This window comes from Sipha flava, unplaced genomic scaffold (genome assembly GCF_003268045.1).
Source record: "Sipha flava isolate LNK unplaced genomic scaffold, YSA_version1 322_pilon_pilon, whole genome shotgun sequence".
In the NCBI taxonomy this organism is placed as follows: domain Eukaryota; kingdom Metazoa; phylum Arthropoda; class Insecta; order Hemiptera; family Aphididae; genus Sipha; species Sipha flava.
Genome location: NW_020273006.1, coordinates 108,440 through 133,485, shown reverse-complemented (window position 1 = coordinate 133,485; position 25,046 = coordinate 108,440). Strand labels below are relative to the sequence as shown.

The 25,046-nt window shown below is 32.7% G+C and overlaps 2 protein-coding genes across 2 annotated transcripts in view; one reads left to right on the top strand and one right to left on the bottom strand.

Annotated features, from left to right (window-relative positions):
• Positions 1 to 104: 104 nt before the first annotated feature.
• The window catches only part of LOC112686673 (peroxidasin homolog), a 26,707-nt gene continuing 1,765 nt past the window's right edge, over positions 105 to 25,046 (bottom strand). The window contains exons 2-24 of the mRNA XM_025559068.1: positions 8,228 to 8,299; positions 8,087 to 8,158; positions 7,830 to 7,973; positions 7,694 to 7,765; positions 7,454 to 7,626; positions 7,246 to 7,363; positions 6,997 to 7,166; positions 6,761 to 6,909; positions 5,914 to 6,034; positions 5,677 to 5,838; positions 5,290 to 5,560; positions 5,096 to 5,217; positions 4,673 to 4,942; positions 4,363 to 4,596; positions 4,114 to 4,302; positions 3,838 to 4,046; positions 3,572 to 3,772; positions 3,146 to 3,481; positions 2,730 to 3,075; positions 2,548 to 2,665; positions 2,265 to 2,476; positions 1,909 to 2,174; positions 105 to 351 (exon numbers count right to left, since the gene is read on the bottom strand). Of these exons, the coding sequence (XP_025414853.1) occupies positions 319 to 351; positions 1,909 to 2,174; positions 2,265 to 2,476; positions 2,548 to 2,665; positions 2,730 to 3,075; positions 3,146 to 3,481; positions 3,572 to 3,772; positions 3,838 to 4,046; positions 4,114 to 4,302; positions 4,363 to 4,596; positions 4,673 to 4,942; positions 5,096 to 5,217; positions 5,290 to 5,560; positions 5,677 to 5,838; positions 5,914 to 6,034; positions 6,761 to 6,909; positions 6,997 to 7,166; positions 7,246 to 7,363; positions 7,454 to 7,626; positions 7,694 to 7,765; positions 7,830 to 7,973; positions 8,087 to 8,158; positions 8,228 to 8,299 (4,060 nt within the window). The 3' untranslated portion in view covers positions 105 to 318. The remainder of the gene's footprint in view (positions 352 to 1,908; positions 2,175 to 2,264; positions 2,477 to 2,547; positions 2,666 to 2,729; positions 3,076 to 3,145; positions 3,482 to 3,571; positions 3,773 to 3,837; positions 4,047 to 4,113; positions 4,303 to 4,362; positions 4,597 to 4,672; positions 4,943 to 5,095; positions 5,218 to 5,289; positions 5,561 to 5,676; positions 5,839 to 5,913; positions 6,035 to 6,760; positions 6,910 to 6,996; positions 7,167 to 7,245; positions 7,364 to 7,453; positions 7,627 to 7,693; positions 7,766 to 7,829; positions 7,974 to 8,086; positions 8,159 to 8,227; positions 8,300 to 25,046) is intronic.
• The window catches only part of LOC112686674, a 10,410-nt gene continuing 1,569 nt past the window's right edge, over positions 16,206 to 25,046 (top strand). The window contains exon 1 of the mRNA XM_025559069.1: positions 16,206 to 17,287. Within this exon, the coding sequence (XP_025414854.1) occupies positions 16,980 to 17,287 (308 nt within the window). The 5' untranslated portion in view covers positions 16,206 to 16,979. The remainder of the gene's footprint in view (positions 17,288 to 25,046) is intronic.

The following is a 25,046-nucleotide window of genomic DNA, read 5'->3' as shown; positions in this document are numbered from 1 at the left end:
AGTCGGTGCGCATAAAATACAAGTTGCACTGATATAGCAGGTAAATAACGTACAAAATTCTATTTTCTTGTTTTTATTTAAAAAAAGATTTAAAACATAATAAATAAATAATTTTATCAAATCGTTTTTCAATTATATTTTCCAAATAACAAAAATTAAAATTACCATACATATACACTTGATTATTGATGGAAGAACATCGAATAAATTGGTTTTTATAATTCATAGTAACATGCATATTGTACTATGATTTGGTTGGATTTAATTATTCTATCCATAGATGAAGCTCATCAGTACCATTGTCTTTGATAGTTCAATTTAGCACCAAATTTTGCACAATATTTGAGAATTCTGAAAATTTTATATCATTGATAATAAGTAAAATAATTGTATTGTAAATGTAAAAAATATTTAACAATTGTTCTTTATGTATAATATATCAACTCTACAAATTCCATTATATTATTTCTACGGTTTGATGTATTAGTACAAAATAAAAATACAGTAGAAGCCGCTTATTAGAAATACGGATAATAATTAGAATAGCGTTATTGAAACAAAATCTACAGGGGACGTATATTAGAACATTGAAAATAAATCGGATTATTGGAACATCAAATCTGTTATTTGAAACAATTAGGCAAAGGTCAGTTGACATACACACCGTTTATCTGTGCGATTACTAATGTAATTTAATCTTATCTTTGCTGTTATTGACTACACTTTATCTTAAGTGCAGTACGTCCTATGCGATGTATAAGAAAGCTCTTTCCTGTACCTGTAAGTTCAGCTTCGGCGTGCGTACGTAAAGATGATTAGTGTTTTTGGTGTTTCGTTATTCTAAAAATGTCTAAACGCCAAGATTTAAGTTCTAAATAGAAGGGCGAGTTATTAAAATCATACAACGTGCTTCCAAAAATTATTTTACGTGATGCCGCAGTTCGTTTAAACGCTTCTCATTGCACATTAAATACATTTTTCGCGTATTTTTCATTTTTTTTTTTCCATAGTACAAATCAAACCCATCGCTTATTAGAAACAATCGGTTAATTGACACATTTCACTTTGGTCCCAAAGTATTTCTAATAAGCGGCTTCTACTGTATATACAGGCACGTAGTCAGAAAATATTCACTAGGTAGGCCAATGTTAGGTGGGCCCCCTCCTCCCAGGACTTTTTTATATTATAAAAAGGTAGTTATCAATGTATCATTACTACAAATATATAAGTATACAACCTAATAATACCATATTTTATCATTTTATCTTCTCTTTGTAATTTTAGTTTTCTTTTGGCACATCCACTGAGAGGTGCCATTTTAAAATTAATTTAAATATTAAATATATAAGATAAAATGTATAAATACTATAAATTGTACAAATATTAACGCAGGTGACGTTAGTATAAGTGCGGCGTGCGCTGAATATGAATATAAGTGTCGAACTGGCGACCGTAATATAATTCTATATTTCAATATGAATCAATATGACAATACTCTCCCTCAGTGTATTTTAAAAATAGACTTACAAGTATACAGTAGTCAATATCAAGATAAGATAAGAACAACGTGACATTGTAGTACATAGTATATAGTACAGGTATTTAGTTATAAATAGCAATTATTTCCTAATCGATCGTTTAAATTTAGTTACAAGTTATATTACTTATATTAGATTATAATTAAAACCCAATGTTTTATTTGCGTTATATTTAAGCAATATTAAAAATTTGGTAAAAATTAAAAGCGATCATATAATAACGGGCTCCTCTGAATATTTTAGGTGGGCCGGCCTAAGGCCGGACACATATTAAAGTAGGCCAGGTTAGCACTCTGGCCCTCCCTTAGCTACGTGCCTGTGTATATATTAGTTAACGTTTTAAAATATTTTATTTAATTAACTATCTTACTCGGCATTCACATTTAGTGCACTTTTTAGCAACCCAAGTACGTCCTTCTCTGCGTCTCCTTTTAACCGTTTCGTCATAACAACCATTGATGTTGACTTTTGTCAGGTGTCTGAGTTCACGTTTTAACCTCTTAATGTCCAACTTCAATTCATCTACCACCGATTTTAAACCTTCTAGTTTCCCTTCAGTCATATTCATTACTTTGGCCAATGTTTCTTTTGACCTCAGCTCCTTCATTTCTTTAGACGCGTTTTCACCCGGACAATCTATAACGTAGTACACGAATCGTGATAATTACAAAAGCAAACAAAAAAAAAAAAAAAAAAATGAAAAATCGCATGCACTTCTCTTTTTACCTCCGTTGCATTCGAACCACAATCTCAGATCAATACTCGGAATAGATTTACACGGTAATAATTTTGGCGATTGCAACTCTGGTAGTTTGAATACGTCTTTAGATATCAGCGTAATGTTGTCCCCATTATCACAAAGAACCCTAGCGAGAGACGTTTGTTTGATTTGTGTGAGTTTTGCTGGACTGAAAGTTGACGGACTTTCATACCAAAATCTACCAAAAATTAAAAGTTTTCACATCGTAAATAAATATTAAACTATTTTCAATAAATAATAACTCGTCACCTGTCACCGCTTCTCAAGTTTTTGAATTGTTCAATCAGTAAACATTGGAATAACGGACCAACTTTACCTCCAGGCACTTGATCTTCAAGAATTCCACCCACCCATACATCAATATTTCCTGAAAAAAAAAACGGAAATAACCATTATGCAGGAATCAAAGAATATGTTTTATTGCATCTCACCTGGGTGACCATATAAAATTTCAAGTTTCTTTCTAACTTCGTCGTCACTGATTTCATTTTTTAAATCATCGAATGTTTCAACTTTAGACATGTTACACACAGTCCTCCATTCCGTGTAACCAGGAATACCGTGATCTCTGCCCCGTTGGATATTCATAGCAGCCAAATCTAATGACACAGCATGAGCCGATGAGAACAAATGATCCGTTAACTGATCATTTAGATTTTGCTGAGGCATTTTCTTTTTCGCCGGTACAGCGAAAAATCCACGCATCAAAGGATCTGTACCTCCTTCGTCAGATAAACGCCATGGGGTGAAAAACGCTTTTCCGAGGGACAAATCTCCCTAGAAAATATAATATTATTATGTTATTTTTTTAAATTTTCATTTTTTTCTCGACGAAGTTAAAAATTACCTGAGGAATAGTGGTAAAATTGGCATCAAGTCGGGCCAAAACCGGGTTGATAATTGAATGACCAAATCTTAAAGCAGCTGTTGCGAACACATTGGCTATTGAGGGATTTACAGTTGGGTCGTACCCTTGATACTGACCCAACATGTCCATGCCTTTAGGTCCGAGCACATAAGGTAACCAATGTTTATAGGTTATATGCTGTAACTCGGCGCCTACGATTTTCCTCGTCTCGTGGAATAAAACGTCTCCTTCCCAATGTGGATTTATTTTCCGCAACTCTCTAGCTATACGGTTGTGCTCTCTAATCCAAATTGTGTGCATGGCCAACAAGCCTACCTGAAAAGCAAAAAATGGATTTTTTTTTTTTCGAATACAATTAATAACAACTACAATATCTACTATTTGCGTATGTTCCACTCAAATTACTTGTTCATTTGCTCGGATATCACCGGCCAAATAACAACCCGTGTCACTTTCCGTCAGATCTCTTCGACAATCCACTTCGTCAGCTCCGGCGATCGGTAGCATTTCTTTACCAAAATCTGACGATATACCACCTCGCATCAAACCGAATCCTGTTTGAACTTCACGTAATATAAACGAACGATCGTTTGTAAATCCATATATCTTAAAAATAAAAGATAAATTAAAGATTTTTTGCGGTTTTGAGATATCGAATTATATCAACGTACTTGTGAACCGTCGATGTAAGCTGTCAGTTGATTGATTTGTTCTCTAGACTGTAACTTATCAAAAAACACTGATGTTGTATCTGTGCCACATATAGCGCTACTCCGAATGAAGTCCATGCACTTCCGACGTTTTATACGGTCATCATTTGGTGGTACGTCCATTGGAAAACAAGGAAAAGAATAGGCACACGTTTTCTTGCAGTCCAGACCTAGGACGTGAACGGTTTACAACCATAAATTATAATATTTTCTGTATATTTTTTTTTTTACACAAACCTTCCCAACTCTCTTTGGTAGTAGACGGAATAGCGTGGTCCAAGTCGTGATCTAAGAATTGTCCCCATTGCATTACCATATGTGTGATTTCTTCATCGGATGTAATGTCATTTGATCGAATAATTGATGTCGAAACTAATCTAGCACCAGGTTTTTCAAAACCAAAATACTTCATGCCTTTAGTCCAACCTACACAGAATATTAAATTTTAATTTCATGACAATTTCACCGTAACTTTTCATAGGTTACCGATTGGAGTATTAAATCCATTTTCATATATTGGTTTTAAAATTCGCCTAAATTGTGTATGCGATGATCCCCATAAAGGGTTCTGTAAATTATTACAAGTGCCATCTATGGTTCGATACTTTGTATGGAAACACATATCACTACAATTGGGTTTCGTCTGATATTTTAAACATCCAGATGCATTGGCGAGTAAATCCAATTGTTCCGATGATAACAAGTCTCTATAAGAAAAATCTAAACAAAAATGCATTCGTATAGAATTTTAAATAACAAAGTTAAGTTCGTTAAGTTTTAATGTTTAATATATTACTTTCAGTTAAGTTCACTTTTAGTCCAGCTTGTACGTGTTTTCGTACGTTTGATAAAGTCCGTTCAAAGATATCAGCTGATTTCGCCAAATCCCTGGCGACCACATCTGGAAATCTAGACATTCTCATTAACTTTTCCGGATTCATGATTTTGTCACTAGAGCCAAATAACGAATCGATTGTAGCGTTTACTGCTCTGTCGATTTCTAAATTAGCCTCCTTGAAAGCCAGGTTAACGAAACGATCACCTGGGGATTGATCCATTAAGTCGCCTAGAAAATTAACGATGTAATTATGTTACGGGAAATGGTAACTTGAACATAAAATTAATAGACTAATGTGCGTATATTAATATTAAAAAACGTTAAAATAACTCAAAGAGATGAATATTTATTAATATTATAATAATTATGACGTATAATTACCAAGAACAGCGATGGTGCCTCTAGCTGATGCTTGGCCATGGGTATTTTTTGCCGTACACTCATAAACACCCGAATCAGCAAAAGATATATTAAACATTCGTAAACTTCCAATAACGTTAACTCTGAAAGTATTATTAAACCATTAGCTTTTGTTATTGAATGTTCAAAGGACGTAAAAGCAACATATCACTGACCTATGATTATGATCCGTCACAAGATTAACGCCATCTTTCGTCCAAGTTATGTTTGGCGTAGGATCTCCATCAGCTTTACAAGGCACTTCTATACTTGTTCCTTGGGGAGCTTCCATGTCAAACGGCCTTATCAGAAGCTTTGGACGTCTCGGGCCATATCCCCTGACCTTAATTTCGGTATTTCTCTCTGCTGTCCCGGCCAGATTCTGTGCCAAACACGTGAACATACCGTTATCACCATCTTTTACGTGATCCAAACGCAACGTCGTCCCTTAATTTAGAAAAAAAAAATTATAATTAAGTAAATAATAATCAGCAAAAAATTTAAAAAAAATGACAAGATTTTTCAATGTATATCATGTATTCGTAATACGTATATTTTATTACTTTCATTATGGAATGATATCCTAGGACCTGGTGTGATTGAACGGCCATCTTTAAACCAAGTAACCACAGGTATCGGATGACCTTCGACTATACATTGGAGCTCAATAGTTGCTCCAGTTTTCACAGTTAAATCACGGGAAGCGCTTATAATAACCGGAGGTGCTAAGACAAAAATATACGAGTTAAAAAAATAATGATACGTGTAGAAAAATGTTTTCGTGGAATACAGGATATTACCATTTACATTAATCAGTGCTTCTGACGATACTTGGCCCAGATAATTAGACGCCACGCATTTATAATGACCTATGTCCATTCTTTCTACTTTTGATATAAATAATGAATTGTTTGGTAAGACCTGTGGACGTACAAAATATATATTCATATCTTAAACATTTTTATTTGAATTTATTTTGATATTAATATTGATAAGCACATTAAATTAATTTAATTTGGCGTTGATAAAGATAATATATGCATATACATTTCTGATAAATCATACTGGAAAATAAAGTATTATTTTAGTACACTTACGTAGTATACTAGCTGAATAATTATAATTTACTCAGGAAATATTTTACTATTTTAGATTAGAGAAATTATAAAACCTAAAATATTTTAGGTGGAAAAAAATTCGTACAATCATCCTTTATTCAAATTGTTTTTATTTTAATTTATGAATACTGTATTAATTCACATATAATAAGTACGTTAATGGATAATTATTTAAATCAACATATTAAACAAAATGAAATAATTCCTAGGTAAATAAATAGTAGAAAAATGTACATATCCAGCCCTATTAACCCTAAAAATTTTGATTTTCGAAAAATCTCTTCTTATTGTACATTTAGAAAAAGGAATATTAGAAATGTTAGAAAAAAAAGGAATCATTATGCCAAATTTCAAATTCATGCATTTTGTCGAATCTTTTTTTTTTTTTTTTTGGTGTAGCAATCAATGAATAAGTGAATTATATTTTAATTATATATAATATATGTTATACTTTAATGGAATTACTATAGTATATAATAAAATTGCTCACATGTACAAATATGTTATTGAAATATTTTATTAAACATACCCAAATTCTTTGATTGAGTTCTAAACTAATATCGTCTTTAGTCCACGCTATCGACGGTGTTGGAGTTCCTATTGCATCGCATGGAAGGATCAACTCTTCGCCAACTAAAATCGTTTTTTGTTTAGGCCCCATAACTATTTCTGGAGGTACTACACATCGAATTATACTATTAAACTCGGATTACAAATAAACTATTCACAATAATAACCACTGACCACTATAAAACATGTACTTACAATTAGATACGCTTGGCTCTAAAATTATCTTAGCAGGTCGTGACTTCAACTCGACGTTCTCTTTTATTACCATACATTCATACGTGCCGACGTCTTTCAACGAAGTAGATCTGATCATAAGTCCATCGTCGGTCATCGAGTACCTCGAATCGTTCATATCAATCTCATTGCTGCGTACGATTTAATTTGATCATTACACATTATAGTTCCGATATTCTGATTATTTATATTTCTCTTATCAACTCTTACTTATCACGAGTCCAAATGGTTTTCACATTTTGATTACCTTCTACCTTGCACCTGAAAAATGCCGAATCTCCGAACGTCACTGACACGTCATTTGGCTCTTCTTTAAACCGTAATTCATCTGAAACACCATTTACCCAAAACGTTTTTAATCATAATAAATAATAGCCCAAAATTTTGATGTTTGCATATCGCTACTGATGACACTTACTGCAATGCAAATCTGTCTCAGTCATTTCCATTAACGATTTTCCATTCATTTCCACGGGAAAGTGACACGTTGCCGCAAACTGACTATCTTCTGCCGAAACGTGATTTTTTTTCAACACGTTTATCAACCACAATATATCGCAATCGCATGTTAACAGGTTACCATCGAGTCGTCTAAAAATAATATTATTCGACATAGAAATGAATAAAATTACATCGATTAAAAAAATATATGACTTACAAACGCGTAAGTGACTTTAACGAATCAAATGTACCTGGTGATATTTTTCGTATCTTGTTGTTATGTAAAAACCTATTTGTAAAATTATGAAATATCAGTGCTGCACTGGAACGATAATATTAATCATTTTACTTACAGTCTTTCGAGTTTTGTAAGTCCTTGGAACATTTCCAAATCAAGCTTTTGAATTTTGTTAGAATGTAAATACAATTGTTCCAAATGAGACAAATTTGTAAAAACTCTACTTTCCATATTTTCGATTTTATTTTTATGTAAAAACCTAACACAATAAACAAATAAGTGATTCAAAAAAAGTAACTTCGTAAGTGATAGGTACACTTTATAAATATACACTATATACTAAAAATTTTTATTTTTAATTTATATTCTTACAAATATTGAAGATTCGAAAGGTTTTCAAATGCACCATTGTGCAAATTACTTAAATGATTATTGTTTAACAACCTGAAAATATATTTAAAATATTGATCAATTACAGAGTGTTTGTAACAATTATATAAAAATATTACTTACAAAGTGTTCAATTTAGTAAGATGAGCTAATGATTTCGGCCTGATTTCCTTAATTTTATTGAATCTTAAATCACTGAAACAAAATATAAATACATTTATTATTTTAAATATTTATTTAATCTAATTCGTAAACGAAAAATATTTCATAAATGTTAATGCGAAACATTGTTCGCATAATATGATCCCACTTGTATGAAAATCTTCTTAAATAATATCGTGATATTAATACTGATCGGTATTGGTTTTTTTTTTTTTTTTTGCATGAATTATTATTGTTTTCAATCGATTCAAGTAATATGTTTGTGCAATATACAATAACGTTAAGTATCGTAATATAGGTATACACAAATTTACCGAACAGATGTTGATAATAGTCAGCTGAAAAGCGTCTTGTATGGAAGTGAACGGCCCAAAATAAACAATCGACTAAAGAATAATAATGCAGATGTAATTTCGTCCTCGACTTTTACTTTAATACGTTTATGTGTTCTCTCGGTGTTTATCTTAAATGAAAACACTATACGATTATGTGACGCGTCGCGTGTTTAATACATTAGTCGTTTGGATCTGGTAAATGTGTTTCGACGACGCATCGAACGCGCACCAAACGTGTTATTATATTGTAAATGTAATGGCATGCGGACGATATAGAGTAAATCGTATGGTAAACGTTCTAAACTTACAAACGAAACGTAATTGAATGATGGAAAAAGTGTCGATTAAATTTAAGATTATAGTTTTACTCGCTGTCCGTTGTATTCGATCTGATTTTTTCGTTCCACAATCAAATATAGATGTGCCATGGAGGATTTTATCGTCCAGACAATGTGTGCTAATGTGTGTATGTGTTTGTATGTGTACGTGTGCGTGTACAGCTGTTTATCTTTAATTATTTAATTTTACGTTTGACGAAGGAGCAGATCGCCCAAAGGACCGTTTGAACGGTGGCCAACTAAGCCCAAACATGTTGTCTCGACGACCATCAACTCCGGTGCGTCCATGTGTGCGTGCTCTACTATATAAATCATTCGTAGTAATATTATACAACAAAATATCATAACATTCATAACTAACCGTACACCAGCATGAGCCAGGTTAATTAATACTAATAGTACGCGCGTGTGAGTGTGTGCTTGCGCACGAAAATATAGTATACTGTGTGTGTGTATATGTGTATATATGTATATTTACAGGGTGTATATGTTTATAATATATATATATAATTAGAAAACGATACATGAGATTCGATTAAACAACACTTATAATATACTGTAAAAACGCGTCAAGTACAAGAAATAAAATTATGTATCGAATGTATTTAAGTAAAATGTATTAAAGCTTGCAGAGATCAAAAAAAACTATGGAGTATTTAGAGTTAATTAATTAAAAGCAAAAATCTATCGAAACTCGACACACACCATCGTAATAATGATGAAACAACACTTGTGATATACCCTGTACACGCATGTATACGTTGGTTAATGCGCACTGCCTACATGCCGAGTCTCTTAGGTTTGAATAATATTATATATCCAGAGTACCCGCACCCGCTGCGATGACGGACTCGCTGACATCCATTAGTCACCGCGGTATTCGGCCTACACGGACTCGATGTGAAGTCCAGCGCCTTTCGTTCAAGAGAAAGGGACGGAAAACGATAATAAGTAACTTGGCGGAGTGGTATTTAAAAAAAAAAAAAAACACGTTTATACGCCTTATTATGATTTAATTATCATTATTATTATCATTACTTTTTATTCGCCCGTTAAATATCACACACCTCCACCGAGCATAACTGAATACTGTATACGAATTCGACTAATACATACTCATATTTTATACGACATGTACGCGTAGCCGGTATACACACACGTGTACGAATATTATAAACTCAGACGCACGTGATTTTTTTAGGCCTATGTGAATAAAAAACGTGACCGTATACAAGTCGTCCGAAATCACGAACGTATGGTTGAAAAATTAAACTATCCACTTCGAAACGCTGCCGCGAACAGAGACAGTTTTCACGTGCACACAACGTATAACTGTTATAATCAGATATTTACGGCATTAAAAAAAAAACCTTAAATAAAAAAATAAAAACGCGCTAGAGCCGAGATAAACAGATAAACACCGAAACGTCCGTTAACCATTAGGCGCATTTTAAATTGCTTTCCCGTCGTTCTAATATCAAAGCGAATATCAAGTCATTTATATATTATTCAATCCGGTTCGGAACGGTGTTGTACGTACGACCGACGTTTATGAATAAGATAAAACGTTATAGATTTGACATGACGTGTTTATATAGTTTTATTTTCGTAGACGTAATATGTCCGTACAAAGGAGTGGTTTGTTTTCATTCATTGTTCACAAAAAAGTATTATTTTCATAATTGGCATTTATTTACACCTGATTTATGGTTGTTTTACCGACTTATTGATTTTAAAGAAACCCATAAAAATTGAAAATAATGTCGAAAAATCAGTAGGTAATCGAGGACCTATTAAAAACAATCGTAATAGTTTTTTATTTCAAATTAAACTTCACTTCGAATATAATCTTTGGTATGCTATGATTTTAGATTTTATTGTAAAACATACAACCAATTGTGAATCAGATGCTCATCGCCAAAATACCAAACGATATGTATCGTTTAAGTCGTTAAAATAACAAAAACCAAAATATCTAGGTGCATAAAACCATATATTTTTTATAATTTCACATTATTAAATATCAGTTTTTAGTACCTACATTGTACAATTTTAGTTTAAAACTATTATCCCTCGTAATGTTTTCATAATTCCGGAAGTCAATAAAAAAAAAAGTATTCTGCTTATTATAACTAAACCTAGTGGCGCCATTTTAATGTTTTAATAGGGATTTAAGACTTAAGCTAGCCAACTACTTCTACCATTAAGTCATTTTAAAATTCCGAGTGAAGTGAGACGACTATAATAGTTATAGAATTATGTTTTTTTTTTTTCTATTTACAATTTTTTAATTATTTAAAGTACGCTGGTAGACAAAAGTCTTAGTATGTTATAGTAAAAAACCATTGAAAAGTGATGTATTTTAGAAACCAAATTTTTCAGTTACCCCTGTATTATTTTTAAAGATAATTTATATAAACCTATGTTTTTTTCAGTAAACAAGTAAGTTTTGTCCGAGCAATTAATTAAATAGTAATTAATTAGTCTAGTAGATAAACCATAAATATGTACGATTGTATGATATTCTTAGTTCTTATTATAAATGGTTATTTTATTTAAAAAAAAAAATCATAATATTTTTATAACATTCATGTATTGTTTCAATATATGTGTCCAGCAGTTTAAAAAATATATGTTATTACCAGGGCTCGGAAGTTGTAGCACTAAAATGTTTCTTTTTAGCTCTTAAATATGCACTTAAAAGCTCTAAAATTTGCGCTATAAATAGCACGAAAAATCAAAAAATATGCATTTAACTTGAAAAAAGTATAAATTTATTAGAAAAAAAAATGTAATTTTACAAAGTTTTTAACTCATAGACACAGTTTGGACTGATTGAATTATAAACTGTTCACAAAAATGTTAAATTACTTAAATATATTTATAATAATGTACTTATTATTAAATTATTTTATATATTTACCTTGGCAATTATTCTGGATTGTAAAAGTGTTTGATAATCTAATGTTATGATATAATAAAGGAATAACAATGATGTCACTAACTATTAATACATCAAATTGTCGATAAAAACATAAAATAATAATTTACGAGGTCTATTTATTTCCAATAATTCATGTATTTTTAAAAATATAATCAAGTAAATACCATTATTTTATCAACAAAATGTGATTACTTCCTGTATTATATGAAAATATACCCGAAAATAGCATTATAAACCCCAAATTAGCAAAATAGCAATGAAACCCGTAAATATGCAAAAAATAGCAAAATTAGATTTTGTGTATAATATCCAAGTAGTTTGAAACATATTTGTATCTAACTTTGGATGTTCTAGGATGAACCAAGAAAAATATGCATTTGCTAGAACTTCCTAGCCCTGGTTATTACTATTTTATTTTTTTGGTTATGTTCGTTCTTATACTTATTATTTATTCTAATATTAATTACTAATTTTCTATTTTATACATACAAATTATGTTAAAACTTTATTTTTAGATGTTATAGTAATTGTGATGGTCATTATATTGTTTACTGTTTTATAATTCATAAGGTCGGCCAAAAAAAAGTGACGCCACCAACATATTATACTACAGAATCTTCCCTGAAGGGTATTTATAATTACTTGGCGTAATTATCACCTTCTCGTCCAACCAAGAGTTGAGATTAAAGATTAAAATATAATAGGTTTCATTTACGAATCAAGAGATGTATAAGATTTAAGAAGTAAATAAAAATACTGATTCGCGGTTGTATAAAATAACGAGAGTCTTTGTTTGACTACCTAACACTAACATCGTTAAGAATGTAAGAGCATAGTAAAGACGACAACGTGTTTATTACGTCTCAAACGGTTTTTTTTCCATTTTTCCGTTTAGGTCCGACATAAAATTCCTTATCCGCGTTTTTACAGCGTAGACCGATGATAATATTATATCGAATTATCGTGATTAATTTTTTTAATAATAACGTAGGCTATACAACCTCAAAGCGCTTATGTAATCATCGCTATATTTAATTATACATGATACATATAAAAAATATATTTTAAGACTATTCGACCACAAAAGCAGATGTTAAACGATGTACAAAATTACCCGTGTTACCAAAACTACAAGTCCGTACGGACGAGTCCATGTCGGGAGGTCAAAAAAATTTTGTTTATTCATCGTTAATTGATCAATAAAGTAGTTGTCTTGTACTTTTAAGTATTACGCCGAGAAGCGCAGAAACTGCGATCGCCCGGTGATTTACTTGCAGAAAAAATCGACATTGTTAGTCGTACGGTCGGTGCGTTGAATATTCATAAACGTATAACGTACTAATTATAACGTAAACCTTACAGCGGCAAGCAAAAAAAAAAAAAAAGTACACTTACACAGTAATTATACCGAAATTATGATGTTTCGGTAATAAAATGATGATCGCTATTGTTTTCTGTGTTCACGATAAAGTGCGTATTACAGAAGGTAATACTTAATTTAATTGCGTACATGCATGCGTCGGACGGCTCATAAAAATTCCGAATCATCGACATCGCGACGTTTATTATGATAGTAAACGGTTCGAAGTAAACGCGATGCCCGCGGAACAATGGTCGCTGTCGTCTTTGTCGTCTAATTTCAATTAATCAAATCGTTCGAGAAAAAAAAAATTGATCAATAACCTACATAAATCTAAACACGATCGCGACGATTCGCCGCGGATTTCTATTTTAATTCGCTCTCTCTCTCTCTCTCTCTCTCTCTCTCTGTGTGTATCTTTTCCTGTAAAACGTCGTTCGACACGTAAAGTTTAGCCGCCGGGGGACGCGGTCGGATGAACGAAAATCGTTTTCCGACGGTCGTGAGTAACCCGTCATTATAATATACGAGTCGCGCGAACAACGAAATACGTATAGGCATTCGATCTGTGTTTTTTTTTTTTTCATGTACGCGAGAGAGGGTGCACTAATCAGCCTACCTGCAGGATGAATAACCCTCCGAGCTATTGTTTCGGTAAGATAATATTATTTTATGTGTGTGTGTGTGTGTGTGTGTGTGTGTGTGTGTTATAATAATAATTTACGGTCTGCCGACTTTTCTCCGCCGGACGTCTCATTTATCCGATTTATATACAAGTCCGGACGATATATATATTGTACATACATCGTACACGTCGGTCTAAAACATATACTGTCCTGATAAAATTAACGATTCGATAAAAGTACGGTGAGAGCAAAGGCGACGACATAGTTCGCGGTTACCAAATAATAATAATAATAATATAATATTCACGTCCGGTGTGTGTATATATATACTCGTTTAATATTATACCGCTGGCGCATGTGACCGATGTGTAAAGATCGACGCCAAGTCCCCTGCCGGCTGTAGATAATCTATACTTTATAATGTCTATATTAAAATACAATACGACGTGTATAGGATATAGGATATTATGTATAGACATTGTCTTCGACCGACTATTTGTTCGACCAAATTGACGGTACCTGGATAGCTGTACTAAGTCACCCCATACACCCACTTCGCATCGACATAACTTTTTATTTTCCATCTAGCCGAGAGCATGCCACCAAATAGACCGATTGACCTAACCGGAAATGTTTTATAATTAACAAAAACTTACCAATGAAGTTTTCGTACTGCTCTATGAGTGGAAGTTTCAAAATGTCACTTAATTATTCATTAGCCAAACAGCAATATGTCAATAATTGCTAAAAATGTATTAGTATTATTCACCTTTTTGTAAATAAGTACTTAAACAATAACAAAATGCGTTGAGGAAAGAAAGAATTAAAAACACTGAATGACAGTTAGTAATCGTTTCGTAATTAGTGAACATTGACAGTCGATCTCGATATCGTTTAATGATGGAAAATCTTTTTATAAACATTTTTTTCCCTCATAAAGTACCACGTGTCTCTTGTTCGTCAGTTAGTTGCATCGTACATGTTTGCGCAAACAATATAACAACAATAATGTTATGTATGCGTAAGCTAAAACTCAGCGACGAAGGAATGAGGAAGGAGGGGTCTCGGCTCACTCGTCGGGAAATATTCTCACAGTCGGTTGCACATTGACGAAAAAAATGAATATCGATTTATTATTGTCCTCCTAGATGCTATTTGTTAAGATCAAGTCGTCGATCCATCATCATACTTTTTAGTTTTTTTCTCTGGAGTAACGCCAGCAGCCGTGTTACAACCTCAAACACGTGTTTTACCGCGGTGAACTCCGTTCGATTCGACAGTTGAAACGTATATTATCAACTATCATAACATTATGTAATACGTAGTAATCTCATCACTGTCAAAATGAAATACATGTCTACGATTAAAACAACCGTTACGGTAATGCACTGGAAGCGAAGACGCCTCTAGATCAGTGGTCCTCACTAGGATTTTAGAAAGGGTCAAATGTAATTTTTGAAAATTACTTGAGGGCCACATACATTTTTAATAATAATACCGTAACGCTGATTGTTTTTCAGAAAAAATTCTTTTTTTTTTAATTCTACTAGTTTTTCTTCTCTTATTTTAGATGGTTGAGGATAATTTTTAGAAAATTCAATATGGTGAGTTGTGTAATAACGATTAATATTATAACGTTTTGGAATATTTATGGTTTTACGAAAAATTAAACATAAAGCATCGTGTTTCTTACCAAAAGTATAGAAAAATTCAACCTCCCAACTGTCTTGAAATATTCTGTGTTCATCTTCGATTTTACGTTTCGCCATGATGAAAAAAAAATGTACGTGATAAATACAAACGGGCAATAAGCGATAATGGATAAATTGTTTATACAAAACTACGCGGTAGAATGAATAAGCCCATAATCGTAGGTACTTGCTTATCTGTCCAACTGGTAATTCAATACAAGTTTAAAATAGAAAAATAAAATAAATAAAAATAATAAGATAAAAAGCAACGTTCATTTAATTTTCTGTGTATAGAAATTTTGGATTTTAGAATGTACAATTTAATTTTAGTGTGGGTCGCACTAAATTTGTTAAAGGGCCGCGTATTGGGGACCGCTGCTCTAGATGGTCCGTAATGCCAGTAGCGTGCGCAGGAATTTGATATGAGGAGGATGTCATGAATAAAAATGTATTATTTTCAATCTTTATTCTTTATTATTATACAAAAAAAATTCAATCTAGGCGGAAACTCATCATTCTAGATTTTACATTAAATTCATCAACTATTTGTTCTGTAAATAATGGAATGTCTCGATGTATGTTCATTAACGCCAATCCATTTAACCGTGACCGCCCCGTCGTATTTCTTTCGTTTTTAAACGTTTAAGACTAAAAAAAAAAAAACCCCATGGGGAGGATATATCCTCCCCCCTGCGGAATGCAATACGAAAACGCGAACCCGTCGTATTCTTTTCGCGTTACACGAGCTTTGGACGAAAAATTGTTTTCCGCGGTGGCGTTCATAGGTTAGGTGCATGTAATCGCCACGGGTTAATCTCAAAGGTAAACAACGCACGTAAACAGTTCGTCTCGTGATCGTACGATCATTGATATACCGTGCACACGATAATTTATTAGACGCGTCGGACGCATTACAATAAATAATGATTTATCGACGGTGCCCGCCGTGTTTATTATAATCGTTAGTACGTGAGCGACCGCGGCTAATCACCCACGGCCGCCTGCCGGTGTTTATAACGGACGTATACGCGTTTCGTGCACCGTTCGAACGCGGACTGTTGAACCGCGGGATCGGCGTCCGGCATGCACGCCCGTAAGGGATGGCCAGGCGGTGCAAACGCACCACCTGAGCATTTCGATGATTTCAATTGTTTAAATAAATAATTCGAATGTAAGAACTCGTCCTTTGCCGATTTACAGCTCACGCCAGTGATTGTTATACCGATACAGTGAACATTAAACACCCGTCCTGAGAAACCGTCGTCCGTCGCGCCTCATAGTACTGGACACGGTTACCGTCTATCCACGCGTTTATTTATCACGTTGATTTTGGTCGCTAACGTTGATATTGTTATTAATTTTTACCAGAACCAACGAATAAAATGAGTTACGTTTTGGACAAATGGAGTTATACCCATCATGGACGATGAACTAGACATGTCAGTGTTAGGGGGGGAGGCGGAGGGTGCTTTGCCACCACGTCTTGACGTGTTGACGCTAAAAGTATTTCGCACCAAGCGAGCTACATCTGTGCGGCCGTGCCCAGTATCTCTGCCGAACTCCGAAACGAGTGCCGTCGCAGCTTTGTGGACTCGGTTGCACTGCGAGTGGGCGAAACAAATGATACGCGTCGCGTGCAAATCTGCTGCACCGGTCGGCTACGTCGACGAGAACACGTGGGAACACCGCATTAGATATTCTCAAGCAGCTGTTACCGATGTAGACCAGTGAGTATGGTCTATCCGTAGTATTACGATCAAGATATGCATAAAACATAACGTAGTCGTTCGGCTCGTAATCCGCGTAAAGTCTGGTAAAACCGCGGTTCTCGGCTCGTAAATCGGTTCGCCACCGTCCTGATCGGTTTCTCGTCATTGATCGCTGTTTGCTGTTGTTGCGACTTTCGACTCTGACGTGCTTGGATGTACAAGTCGATCACCACGGTATCGTTGTTCTCATAGGCGTCACTAAGGGATATCGAGGGGTACCTTTGATACCCCAGAAATTGTTGCGGGGTAACAAGGCTATCTTTTCGCTACCCCAAAAAAAGTTATAGACTTTAAAAATATGTTCGAAGTTTATTATTCAACTGTGTACGAACGTAGACCCTCTATTATTGTGATTGTATCGAAAATAATTATATTTTGTGATAAGTCGAATACGGACAATAATACAGTGTATGCACTATACATCATACCAAGATTTATGAAGAACAGTTAACCAGTTAAGTAAGCCAGTTATCATGTTAAACCTTTAAACATTTATTTCTTAAATTTCTAAAAATAAACTTTGTTACCCCAACATTTGGACTTCAGTGACGCCCATGGTTGTTCTTTCGGACCACGCGTTACCTTCCAACGTTATACACAACATACTTAACAGTTCCGCATCGAACATTCTACAACCGTAGTCCGTGCGCACACCTGTATTTCAGGGGGTGTCCACTATACTTTTGCGGTCAATCTAAACAAAACGTGTAGGCGTATTTAATAAACCACAATGTATAAATAATTAAATAAACATGACTTTAATTTCTTATTGTGGTGTATTGATCTCAATGAATATGTTTTTTCTTGAATCTCGTATATTTTTCTCGGATTGCTTCAATTATTTATGATTAGTAGTCCATCACTGCTGAACATACTTTCGTCTATCTTTTGGATGGTGTATACCTCTACCTAACTTGAGAACTCAAACGACCATAAATTAACCGGTTACAGAATCGCTCTTAGAGTTTCGGTAGGATTACTTCAACTTTTAGACCTTGTCTTCAACGACCATATATTAACCGGTAACAGATCGGACAGTGGAATAACACTTAGTGTTATGGCTGCTCAAAAATAAAACAATAATTCACACCAAACACTGCAATTACGTTAATAAAACAAACATACAAGATAACGGGTCTCCAATACGTGAACACACATACGCGTCCCAATCGAAAACCCTCGTTGTCATTTTATCGTGGTGTTTACGTACTTAAATATAATTTTACAAATCACTGCATCAACTCATTTGCTTCATTTGGCCGATACTATGGAATATGATATATGGAACTTTATGAGAAATCGTATTATTATTTTTTTTTTTTTTTAACACTATGCTTATTATTATATTATTATATTATATTTTATTGGTATGTACAACAATACACCAGTTGTTATATTTTCATAGTTTAGTTTTTGCACGAAAATTTAGTTTTATTTGGTCCATTACGAACATAATTTATTTTTATCAAATATTCTAGAATAAATTACATTTAACTTGAACAACATCAATTAAAATACGGCTCCCTTACCCTTAGACTTTAATTTTAGAGCCCATTTACAAGATTTCAGAAGGGTGCCTGGGCGTACCCCTGTCTACAACTCCTCTGATACGAATGTGTGCTAAACCTGAGTGCACACCAGTCCACCCATTTTTCGGTATCTCTGGTTTCGATTCGTTTTTCTTCAGTATCCAACTGAAGTAAATCGAATACGAGAGGTACCCAGTACTTCCAGTCACTGGCACCAAAACTATAGTGTTTTAATGTTTTTCTTTTTTCTTCTATTGTCGTTCACGTGACCCATAATTCGCCGCCAAATAACTCTTTAGGTGCGGTCGGTCTTGGTAGCAGATCTCTTTTACTATCGAGATACTATATTCATATGTCGAAAGCTTTAACGCTGTTGCCAGCAAACAAAGTGGTAGAAGGTTTTCAGGTATTTTTAGTAAAGTCTAAGCTTTCCCCAAATATTGAGGCTGGCCAACGATACGTGAGACATATTTTCAAAATCAGTGGATGGAACGTGAATGATTATAAAATATTTTTTCTACCTCAACTTCTTTAACCATCCGACGTGATTTGGATTCTAGTATAGATATGAAATTTTATATTCTACTATTGGTGCTGCCTTTGACGATATTGCTGTGAAAAAATTGATTTCGCAATACACTTAATAAACTTTTACGTTATAAGATGAACTCGGTATAGCTGATATAGGCAAAGGTGTATCGGTATTCAATTGTTAATCACGGATCTTGCGTAGTTTTAGGGTATAAGTCGATACTGTTTTTTTCGTTGTGATAATGATATAATTATCGTAAGAAAAATTGTATTTAATATTTATAAGCACATCTCGAGATAAAGTTTTAAAAACGCGTACGTATAACTCGAGTTGATCGATCTGCGGAGGAACGAGCGCGTGCGTACAACGTGTATGAGAGAGAGAGAGAGAGAGTGAGAAAGAATACGAGAGACAGGGAGAGAGAAAGAGAGAGGAGTGAGAAGGAAAGAGAAAAAGAAAAGAGATCAACACGCTGCACGTGTTGCAATGGTCTAGAACCACGACAATAGGCACTGCATATGCTGATTATTATATTAATAGATTTGACTTCCGGCCTGCTATTTAACACCAAATATAATAATCCAGTGCGCCGTAACCACAAGCGAAGCGAACTCGTTGTGAAACACTTTGGATTATAATGTACGCACTGACCAAATTACATTTCTCATCCAAAATCCGTCACCCCCACGTTCAACTAATAACCCTCAAATTCCTATTTGTGCGTACAGCGAACCTCCTACGTGCCTACTAGAGCTCTCGACCAGCTCATAAGTGTGCGCACGACAACCAGCGCCGGATCGAAGTCGGTGCACGAGATACGATGCAATGGGACATCAAGGCTTAGGTTTTTTTTTTGGAGCGTATTGAATGAACATATAAGATTTATGAAAGTTTTATTTTTTTTTATTGGGCCTCCGATTAGTAGTGCATCCTAAGACTTAATCCCAGCACTGATACATGGTACATGCACGTTTGTTCACTGCACGATTTGTTTTCTGTACCCGGATACGAAAACCGTCCGAAAACTCGGACTTACGTCTGGTTCGACTATACCGAGGACATGCTCTACTCAACATTGTACGAGATCATAATCATTTTGATAAAATATATTTTATTTTATGTATTTCATATTCAACACATAATATTATTTACAACATTTACATATTACGTTGATACCTACTCCCTATAAGCAAGTTTATGATGGGTGCAGGTAGTCTATACATAATTATTCATACGTTTTAGTACATGTTAAAGTATAATCTTAATTTATTTCTAACATAATTAAATTACTACGATAATACAAAAACCACCATGCAATAATAAGACACTAGTCAAATAATAGCGTGTATATATTTTTTATTATTAATTTAAATTTATTTATATTATCAATTTTATCAGTGGGTAATTGATTAAATCATTTTATACCTTTATTTACCTAATAGTTTGCTATTAACGTGATAATGGTATTAAATTGAAAGATATTTTTAATTATTATAGCTCCAAGCCATTCGTTATCATCATGACTAAAATGGTTCGACTTTGACACACAGTTGAGTTCTTATGTTTTAATCAACTTCATTATCCGATCAAACAAAATATAGTGTGCTAATTTATTAGTAAATAGTATGTTAAATGTATTCCTACAAATATTGTATAACGGCTTGACTATAATATAATTTTGAATTATGGGCTACTTACAATATTTAAAAAACCGAAATGTTCTAAAATAACAACTAATTCAATTCAAAGAAAAAAGAAAATATTACAAACTATAAGTGCAAAATATTAGATAAATAAATAGATCCAATAATAGAATTAAATAATAATTCTACAACCACGTGAAATACTAAAAAAAATGATATGTATTACTTTGTAATATATAATAGCAATATGTTGTTATTTTATGATTTTACAAATCGAATGTTCATCCGAATTCACATCTTTATAATTTTACATCTTAATAATTTATATTATGCACACATCCTGTAGGATCTAAACATCAATAACTAATCTATTGCAATACAGGGATTGTTCTAACATTTTAATGAACACGTGGTTTTAGTTTATCAAGTCAAAAAATTACCGCAGTAACCGGTTTTTTAATTTTTATCTTACTCTCTTAACATCCAATGGCAAATTATTAATGTTTATTGATTTAAAATGATCGGTATAATTATGACGTTAGAACAAAACAGAAATATCTACATTTTGTGCTGCAGGGAAACAAATATTCGTGCTTTGAACGTCTTGCCCATATACAAGACTACTAAATTTGGTATACAACTCTAGTACATAACACTTATCTGCGTACACACACAGATACTACACACTATTGATTTCGTTCATTTTTATCGATGCACTCCAGCTGAGAGAACAAAGATATCAAAAAGTATTGTAGTTTATATTATATACTTCGTGAAATATGATCTTCAAACATACAAAGAATAATCTCTGTTTTATACTTGTCCGATGTAATTTTTCATAAATATAAAATTAAAATATTAAGACTAATGATGGGAAGTAACGCGTGAAAAATAACACATGCTCGTCGCTTGATGTATTTAAATTATTATTTAGTAAGCGACTCGAGTAGACATCAAGGTGTCCATAAATTATATTTTCGGACAGAAAAATAATGTAACTAAGATAAAATTAGGTTTGACCATTAATCATTATTCTTGATGGTATCAACAAGTATATGAACTTGAATAATATAATATCTGTACATCAATTTTAAAACACACGTAGAAATGTTTTGTAGATACTTTATTTTGTACAAATTATCAATGAACGTTGCACCAGTATTTTTTTAAATGTGGTAATACATACATTTGAAGATATATCTGGATTTATCTGAAACTTAATTGTATAACGTTCAGTGAAATATATTTTTTTTGAGAATATTTTACAAAAATATCTCATAAATAAAATGATTAAATGAATACTAAAATACACACAATGCATAAATAATATAAATTTTAATATTTATAAAAACACAAAATGCGCACGGACGTTGAAAACGAAATTTTAGTGTTTTTTTTCTTTTTTTTTTTCCAACGCCAACAACTCGCAAAACACGTGGCTAAAATCCGTGTAAATATGGGCACGACAGTTAATTGTACCGATAATAATTTATATACATGCCCGACGCCGCTGCTAAGTCACTGATTTAAGCACCACGGTAAAATAAAATAGAACCGGTTACTTATGTTTAGGTTGTTGGCATAACAACACGTTTACACACATGGGTCACAGGTCGAATAATGAAACGGTAGAAATAATAATTTGCTATTTTCAAACTCAGTATTCTACGTATTTTTTACATTACATAGGAATCGTTCGTTAATGCATCTGCTTTTATTACGAGCACCAAGTATCTGACCTCAATTTCACCACAGCCGATATTGTTATTGTACGGACGACCATTATTTTCTATTTGATTTAAACAAATACGGCCGACGTACGGAACAATATTTATTTCTGGACAAACATAATACCGATGATAATATCTTAGCGAATAGAACGTGTACTGTTCAATCGCAAGTACTTGGCTGAATATTGTTCATAGTTTTTGAAGTACCTATGTTTTCATTATTAATCGTTGCGTGTTGTGGAATTTCAAAGTTGGAAATCGTATAAAAAAAAAATAATATACAAACGTAATAATGGTACAGTTAATGTCGTTGACGAATTTTAACATAAAATATTTTCAATAACCGTTGTACATAATACCGGAATTCCACTGTATGTCTGATTCAATGCTTATCGATTGTTCTAAAAGGAAACACAGAAATAATAAATCGTACAGTACGGAAAAAAAATGGTCATCATTTAGTAGGGTTCGTAGTACAAATTTGGAACAGTCATGAAAATGATGAATAATATTTACTTAAATTGAATGATTCGACACTTTTTTGTGAACAGGGGTGATCAATGATATATTATATCTTACGCCCCTACACAAAAGTACATGGATTTTTATCTACCCCTGTGCGCGAACGCATAATCGCTCGATTGAGCTTTATCAATGGAAAATTTAATTTTTTTCTTCACCTCGGTGGTTGAATTTTGAAATAAAAGCTCATGACGAAAAAATAACTACATCCACAGCGTTATAATGAATCATATCATTCTCTATTTTCGATTTCGTCCAAGATATAAATGTTATTAATGCTGTATTGGTTTGGGTGCCATATATAGAATATTGTCAACGATATTTCATTCAATAGATTTTTCTTGTATGTATACGTAATATGATGCAAATCGAAGTAATAAACAAGTCTTTTACACGAGCGTACGTATATAGTTTAACATTGATGTAAAACATGTATTTTTAATAATCGTTGTATTATTAATATTTTGTCAACTGCACTATACGTTTTGGAATTTGCTTCGTTAAACATTATTTCTCATGAGTAGCGTTATCGGTTGTTTTACACATTTCAAAGACATAACTCGGCATCGTGTTTATGAAATTATTTCTAAAAAAAATTAATTTTTTCTCGACACGTTATATTTATAATATAATTATTCATAAAAAAAATAATCCTTCATCAAAGTTGTGTTGAGAATTATTTTACGTTAAGCCTATTCAATAAACACTGGAAACGTGATCGGGATATCAGATAATATACTTTTCACTCGGTAAATAATCACGTGGCAATGAAATCATATTTTACAATTGGTAAAAGAACATAATTATATATATTAAAAATCGATAATTCGACTAATTTCGTGTTTTTTTTTTTTTTTTTTACTAATTGGTTAAAAAATGTAACCTACAGTTTACCAGTTATTAGTTTAATACGTTATAATTTTCAATTTATTATTTTCTAAGTAATTATTTATTTGACATACATATTGGTATCTCCCGATCATATATATATAGGGTATAGGATCACAAAATATGTACAAAAACACGATTATTTATTTATTGTATTACTTCGTTATAACTTATAACTCTAAAATAAATAATATGCATATTCAATCCATGTACATTTATTTTAATAAAGTTTCATGTGGGAAATCGTCGTTTAAATTTCCAGATGTATTCTTTATAACAATTACACGTTACATTTCTCATCATGACAATTTTCGACCCGCCGTACATAATTTATACAACGCATAATACATATCCAAATCTGAATAGACTAAGAAAAATAATGATAACATAATAATTGTGTATATTGTTAATTCTGAGGTAGATTTTAATGCAACTTTACTCGTCTTTTATTTTTATAAAACATGGAAACTGAAACATACGTGTAATAGATTATAAAACTATTTCATAATCGTTATGGTATTTGTTAACTCTGTACAAATCGAATACAGCCGAAAAAAACAACATTGTCAAGATCTATATTTTATCAATCACATTTATCTTTATACCCTTTTTTGAAACTAAAATAACTCATTGTAAATCTATTGTACGAACCACCTATGATCCTTTTTAGGCATAAATTGCACAGATTTGAGATAACACACGCAATATACGTGAGAAGCATTTTGTACACAAATTATCATGCACCTATATTTATATTGCAGAGCATTATAAATGCACGTGTATGACATTGAATAAAAAATGCTTACATATTAAAATATATATTTTTATATAGACATTTATCGATAAACTAATAAGTGATAAACAAAAAAAAAA